This window comes from Propithecus coquereli, unplaced genomic scaffold (genome assembly GCF_000956105.1).
Source record: "Propithecus coquereli isolate 6110/MARCELLA unplaced genomic scaffold, Pcoq_1.0 Scaffold79, whole genome shotgun sequence".
Classification (NCBI taxonomy): domain Eukaryota; kingdom Metazoa; phylum Chordata; class Mammalia; order Primates; family Indriidae; genus Propithecus; species Propithecus coquereli.
Window position 1 is genome coordinate 6805816 of NW_012154062.1, and position 7499 is coordinate 6813314.

The 7499-nt window shown below is 38.1% G+C and overlaps 1 protein-coding gene across 1 annotated transcript in view; it reads left to right on the forward strand.

Moving 5' to 3' along the window:
- The window catches only part of CDCA2 (cell division cycle associated 2), a 41230-nt gene that overhangs the window by 24420 nt on the left and 9311 nt on the right, over positions 1–7499 (forward strand). The window contains exons 9-11 of the mRNA XM_012662925.1: positions 486–567; positions 2805–2893; positions 3828–3959. Coding sequence (XP_012518379.1) covers positions 486–567; positions 2805–2893; positions 3828–3959 — 303 coding nt within the window. The remainder of the gene's footprint in view (positions 1–485; positions 568–2804; positions 2894–3827; positions 3960–7499) is intronic.

A 7499-nucleotide genomic window follows, 5' to 3' on the forward strand; every position in this document is an offset into this window, starting at 1 on the left:
GTCTCGCTCTTGCTCAGGCTGGTTTCGAACTGCTGAGCTCAAACAATCCACCCGCCTCGGCCTCCCAGAGTGCTAGGATTACAGGCGTGAGCCACTGCGCCCGGCCAAGATTGTGTTTTTTAATGAATTTTCGTATTCACTTTATGGGAGTTAGAATGTTTTAAATAAACAAACCAAATAGTAACTTATCAGTGGATTATTATGGCTACTTTCACTTAAAATTTTATTTTTTAGTTTGGTGAATTGCAGTTAATAAACATGGTTTCATTATAAAGATGATTAGTAAATATATATAAAGTATATATATTTTTATGTCAGATATCTTTGTTTTGCATTGACTTTTTTTAATCTTTTATAGACTGTCCATCTTTATGCTTATTATAGTTCCCTCCTACCAAAATAAATTATCATTTCTCTTTCAGACACATTATATATTCACTGAATTTAGTGATATCTAAGTTCTACTCTTTTTTTCCTTTGTTTAGGAAAACATAGAACCACTTCAGGTATCATTTGCAGTTCTGAGTCCTTCTAATAATAAGTCTTCAATCTCTGAGACTCTTTCAGGTAGTAACTTTTATTTATCTTATCATAACTGTTGTTTTCAAAGTGCATATATGTGAAACTTAATCTTTTTATTTTCTTTAAAGATTTCTGTATTTGTTATATTAACATATACTTGGTTTAAAAAACCTAATAGAGCTGGGTATGGTGGCTCACACCTGGAATCCCAGCAACTCAGGGGCTGAGGCAGGAGCATCGCTTGAGGCCAGGAGTTAAAGACTACCCTGGACAACATAGTAAGATCCCATCTCTCAAAAAATGAAAAAAGCTACCCAGTGTGGTGGCACATGCTACTCAGGAGGCTGAATCGGGAGGATTGTTTGAGCTCAACAGTTCAAGGCTGTAGTGAGCTTTGATCATGTCTCTGCACTGCAGCCTGGGCAACATAGTGACACCCCATCTCAAATAATAAGATAAAATAAAATGGAAAAAAGAAAAAGCCTTACAGTACAGAAAAGCTTGTAAGTTGTTTACTGGCCAGGCACAATGGCTCACGCCTGTAATCCTAGCACTCTGGGAGGCTGAGGCAGGAGGATTGCTTGAGGTCAGGAGTTTGAGACCAGCCTTAGCAAGAGCAAGACCCTGTCTCTACTAAAAACAGAAAAAATTAGCAGACATGGTGATGCATGCCTATAGTCCCAGCTACTGTGAGGCTGAGGCGGGAGGATCACTTGAGCCCAAGAGTTTTAGGCTACAGTGAGCTATGATGATGTCACTGCACTTCTAGCCCAGGTGACAGAGCAAGAGACTGTCTCAAAAAAAAAAAAAGGTTTATCTATCCCTTTCTTTTTTTTTTAAGACAGGGTCTAGTTCTGTCACCCTGGGTAGAGTTCAGTGGCATCATCATAGCTCACTGCAGCCTCCAACTCCTGGGCTCAAAGGATCCTTCTGCCTTAGCCTCCCAAGAAGCTGGGATTAGAGACCTGAGCCACCGTGCCCAGCCTGTCCATCGCTTTCTATTCCAAGTCCTATACTTTATAATCATTCACATTTAACTTGCTTAGACAAGTACCCTCATTCTTCAGGTTGCTTTAAGCAGTGGAGTTGGCCTCTCAACTCTTACGTATCAACAGTAAGTTTCCATTAACAGTTTGCACAATTGCAGTGATCTAGATTATAAGGGTCATTCTTAAATGTCCAAAATTTTCCATATATGTTAATATGGTATCTTTATCACATATACATTATAAGGTCTGGATTTTTTATGATCACGAAAGCAACAAAGATCTTTCCCAGCTTTTCTGACAAACCAGGACTTGGCTGACAAATGTCATGGGGTGGGCACTTAGGATGGGAACCTTTATTCGTGTGTTTTCCCTGGTCAGAATCTTTTAATGGCTTCTTGTGGACACAAACCAAGCTCACTAGCACAGAATCCAAGGCATGCATTATTAAGTTAGAGCTAAAATGTGAACTATAGTCTATCACATTTCAAAGCTTATGCTCTTAAGCACATTACTGCCTTTCATTTATACTATTAAAACTGATCAAAGTAAAATTTTCTTAAACTTTGTAAAATTAAATAAAGAATTTTCATGGTTATCTCTTTTTTTTTTTTTTTTGAGACAGAGTCTCGCTTTTGTGGCCCTGGCTAGAGTGAGTGCTGTGGCGTCAGCCTCCTTTTTTAAAAAATGTGGTTATCTCTTTTGATCCCTCTGCCTCAGCCTCCCGAGTAGCTGGGACTACAGGCATGTGCCACCATGCCTGGCTAATTTTTTCTATATATTTTTAGTTGTCCAATTAATTTCTTTCTAATTTTAGTAGAGACTGGGTCTTGCTCTTGCTCAGGCTGTTCTCGAACTCCTGAGTTCAAACAATCCGCCCGCCTCGGCCTCCCAGAGTGCTAGGTTTACAGGCGTGAGCCACCACGCCCGGCCTTCATGGTTATCTTAATGCCCTTCCTTGCGATTTCTTTGTGCAAAATGTAGCTAGGAATAATTGGACATTCACAAAAATACATACATTTATTGTAATATGATTTAATCTGCTGTCCCAACATGAAAATATGTTAAGCAGTCACTAGGCAAAATGATGAAAGTTTCTGAGCATTCAGTAAACCTACAGTTTAAAAAAAATGGGTTTCAAAATTTATTCCTCTTAGTAATTAATTGTTCATGTTTAGATATGATATTAAAAGCAAAGGTGGGTGTACAAAAGATTATCCAATATGTCCAAAAGGTGATGCATGTTATAATTTTGTGTTTTCGCTACCCTAATTCTGCTTATGTCTTGCTTATCAGGCATGGATACCTTAAGTCCTTCAAAGAACCACGAGAAAATATCCTCTTGTAAAGTTGGTAGAGTAACGCGGACTTCTAACAAAATAAATGTAAGTATTTGTATTTAACACAATGTGTTTGTTTTTAAATCTTGCCATATACTTTTACTATTTTCATGATCACATGCTAATGGATAAAATCTTGGCTTGATTGATGTCATTAAAAACTAATATCTTACCTAGCCTGTAACCAAGGGTGATGTTTTCCTGATTTGATTTTAATTAATTCTCTTAGAAATAAAATCCAATAAAATAAAGTGCTTTCAGAGTTGCATTAATGTGGAACGTAATCTGTTTGAAAAGTTTGTTTGGGGTCCATGTGATTTTATGAATTTCATTGAGGTGAAAATGAAGAAGAGTGGCATGTAGTTAAAAGAACCAGACATGACATAAATATAACTTTTCTAAATTGTGCTTTGGTTTGTTTTTAACACTGGATTTTAATATCCATTGAATGCTTGTGTCTTTTGCTATTTTATTAAATTAGATAAAATTGGATTTTTATCCATAACATCATAGTGTATAAACATATATTATGCTGTTATAATTGAAATCATAATGTTTTTAGCTGATATGGTTGGATGATAAACCCAGAATTCAAACATAAAAAATCTAAAAGTTCATGGGTTTTTTTTTTTTCCTGTAACCCAATAGCAGTTAGGTGCTAAGTTGTAGTTGCTTAATATTTGATGAATGAATAAATCACCTAATTGTTATGCTGTTTCTTAATATAACACATAATTTTTTCCCTAATATGATTGGGTAGTGTATGTATGCTTCTGGATCTATGTTTGAAAGATCAGTAGTTGGTCATTTATTTCCTCCATTTGAGTTTTAGTTAAAATGCTTCTGATGGAATTTGAAAATTAATAAGAATTGGGATGTAAAATGGTAGAAGCATCATGGGAAGAAAAAAGTGAGAGCTGTACATTAAAATGCAACTGCTTGTGCTTTATAGTATCCTTACTTTAAGTTTTCTTTATAGCAATTGATCAATTTTGCAGAAGAGAGTGTTTGCAGCTTATTTAATACAGAAGCACAGCCTTGTAAAGAAAAGAAAATTAATAGAAGGAAGTCTCAAGAAACCAAGTGCACACACAGACCTAAAAAGAATCAGGTAAGTGGATGTTTAAATATACAATGAAGAGTAGAAGTGATATATTTCTTTATGATTAGGAAAATATAGAAACAAAATGGTTTCCAGTTAACATTGGACCAAGATTATTAAAACCATCTTATCCTAGAGTAGAGTGATCCATAGAGGTTATACACTCAGCTGTTAATTACCTACAGGACATCTTCTGTGTCTTCTTCATGTTTGTGTTGCATGTGTCCTGCACAGTAAATAATGGACACTCAAATGGGAAGTTGATTCTCATCTTTGAATCTAATCTAATGTTCAACCTATTGGGAATCCTCTGATATTTTAGACATGGATGAGTGTGCCATCTGCTATTTGTTGAACTTCTCTTCTGGTTGCTGAATTAACTTGCCTACATTTAAGAAAATTTTGGAAACCAGCTTTCAGTCTTCCTTACTACTTCTGGTCATCTCAGGTGCCATCACCATCCGTGTGGTTATGGCCAGTCTACCACCTTAACCCAGTTGCTTTCCCTCTTCACTAAAGTGAGCTGAAGCCACCTGCTCACTCCCTCTGCCATTTCTACAACTTGTTCCTACCTAACACCTTCCCACTTGTATTTGTGCACACGTATATAGCTCGTTCTCTGATCCCACCCTCCTGTCCATCCAGCCCGCTCACCCCCTTACTCATGTATGGGTTCTGCACTAATACTAATCCTCCAGCCCTCTGTTTACACTCTCAAGCTTTCAGATACCCCTTAGGTTCACACTTCGTTCTTCATCTTGGACTGCATTTAATGTTTTCAACAACTCTTGTTAGCTCCGTAGCCCTCTCATTCCAGATCATCCATCCCGCAAAATTTCCACTCTATCCCATCTAACATCACCAGTGGGGACACCGACAGGTGTGGGGGTGGTGCTACTACACATTCATTGTTTCAGATGCTATCTGAAGTCTGGCCTGATTTCTCTCTACTTTGCCACTTCACTTTAATTATGTTCCCAGGTGTTTAGTAACTTTGTTACTAAAATCCAATGCATACTGTTCAATCCTGTTCTCACTTGACATCTCAGGAACATCTGACGTAATTGAATACTCCTTTATAGTCGCTGTTAAAGGTTTATATTCTTCCCCTCATCCTTAAATGTGTGTGTTCCCCAGAATTCTACTCTTTGCCCTCCTAAATTGTTTATTTTCTGGGTGATTTCATATGCAGCGTGGCTAGTGACCAAATTTGGAGACCAAATCTTCCTGACCTGTAAATATATGTTCAGCTACCTGTTAGACATCTCTTCTTAAACCATCCTGTAAGCCCTTCAAAGTCGACATTTCCAAAACTAAACTTACCAATTTCAGCACCCCCCACATACCACCCAAAACATTCCATAAACTTCCCACCCCTTTGACCGCTTTGTTTGGTTGAATGGCACTGATATCCTTGAATCATTAAATCCAGAAGAAACTGGGTATTTTCCTGATGTATTTCTTTTTTTTAGTCTGTCTTTTTTTACTCTTGATAAAATGGAAGATCTGCTTTCTGAAAAACTACACGTTTTTAAATATGTATACAACTTACATTATTGCATTAGAAATTGACTTCATGTATTTAAAAAAAAAAAACTATTAAAAAGATTGTATTCCTATTTCTTAATAAATGGCCAGGAAATTCAAGAAGGTTTGAGCATTAAGTTGCTCCAGCCCCTCCCAGGACTCTGCCGAATTACTATAATTTATGTAATAAAAGGAACAGACATAGAATAGCAATGAGGAGACGAAGGGAATGCGGAGGGGTATTAAGCAACAGATGACGACAGCCCTCAGTGAATTTCTAGAAGATGAAGCAGATGGGAGCATGTTGACAGATAAAAGAGGTGGAAAGATTTACAGCTCGGATGTGCTAGGAGAGAGCTAGAGAGGAGCTGGGAACCAGCCTGCTTATGGGAATCTCAAGAGACCCCAGGCCCAGGATTGGCAGGTACGATGGATGGTGAGAGTGAGAAGTGGTACTGAAAAACAGAGAGATTAATTGAAGTCCTATATATGGGACAGTTTGCACCAGTTGGCATGCCACCCCCCTCCCACCCTGATGCTCAGAACAGATGTTGTTATCTAGGTTAAAGCCCTCATCCTGGCATTTGGAAAGTCCCACAGTGTTGACAGCCAGCTCTTGCCCTAAAGCAAAGCCTGACAATTGACACTTCCCATTCTGCCCTGCCGTACTCTGCTCTGTCCAGAGTTCCTAGGTAGAAACTTTGATGCAGGAAAGAGACTGAGCTGGAAAGCAGAGGAAATGCATACCAACTTACCCAGTCTTTTCTGAAATAAGAGTTAGATGTCTGAGTAGAACCAATAGCATGAAAGAAAAAAGACCAATATTAATGAGTTAACTGACCCCAGAGAAATGGGTTATTCAAGGAATGGGGAGAAATGTGTGATATACTCTGATATACTCAGGTTTAAGAAAATATTATTTGCATAAAACTAAGAAGGGAATGCTGTGAAAAAGGAACAGAGAAAAAATAATTGCAACAGTGTAAAATTTAGTAATTGGACAGAAGAATAGAGTTAAGGAAAGTCTCCCAGAAGGGAAAGCAAAAGAAAGACTGGTAATAAGATGCATAAAAGACCAGTCTAGGAGACTTCATAGGAATCTCAGAAAGAGGAAGGAAAAAATAGAATGGAAAAATTACCCAAATAAGAGGATTTCCCGGCCTGGTGCAGTGGCTCATGCCTATAATTCCAGCACTTTGGGAGGCTGAGGTGGAAGAATAGCTTGAGGTCAGGAGTTTGAGACCAGACTGGACAACATAGTGAGAGTCTTTACAAAAAATTAACGAACAAAAACTGACTGGGTATGGTGGCACATACCTGTAGCCTTAGCTACTGGGGAGGCTCAGGTGGGAGGATCACATGAGCCCAGGAATTCGAGGTTACAGTGAGCTATGATCGTGCCACTGCTTTCCAGCCTGGGTGACAGAGTGAAACCCTACCTCTAAAAAACAAATAAAAAGACATACAAATGGCCAACAGGTATATAGGAAAGTGCCCAACATCAGTTGTCATCAGGGAAGTGTAAAATAAGACCACAATGAGATATCACTTCACATCTAATAGAATGGCTTTTATCAAAAGAGATGAAAGATAAGTGTTGGAGGGAGTGTGGAGAAAAGGGAACCCTCTGTACACTGTTGGTGGGAATGTAAATTGGTACAACCTATTTTGACAAAATCAAATAAAAATATAGAGCTGAATCTCTAAACATATTATTTTGGGAAACAGATTTGCACTTCGGGACATATACACAGACTGCAGTTGTCTTAAGTATGTCCAAAGAACAAAGAGAAAGTTGTTGGGGGTTTTATTAGAAAGAGAAATGTTACATGTTGTTTTGAAAGAAAACTCATTGCCACTAGGCAAGTTTTGGGGAGCTGCAAGATCTGATTGGTGAACGATAGCAGTAGGTAAAATTAGTCTCATATAAGTCACAGCAGTTCGTTTCAGCAGCTACTAGGTAAAACTTGTCTTAAGGTTATAGCAGGTAATTTCAGCAGCTGGCTTGCAATATAATTGGTG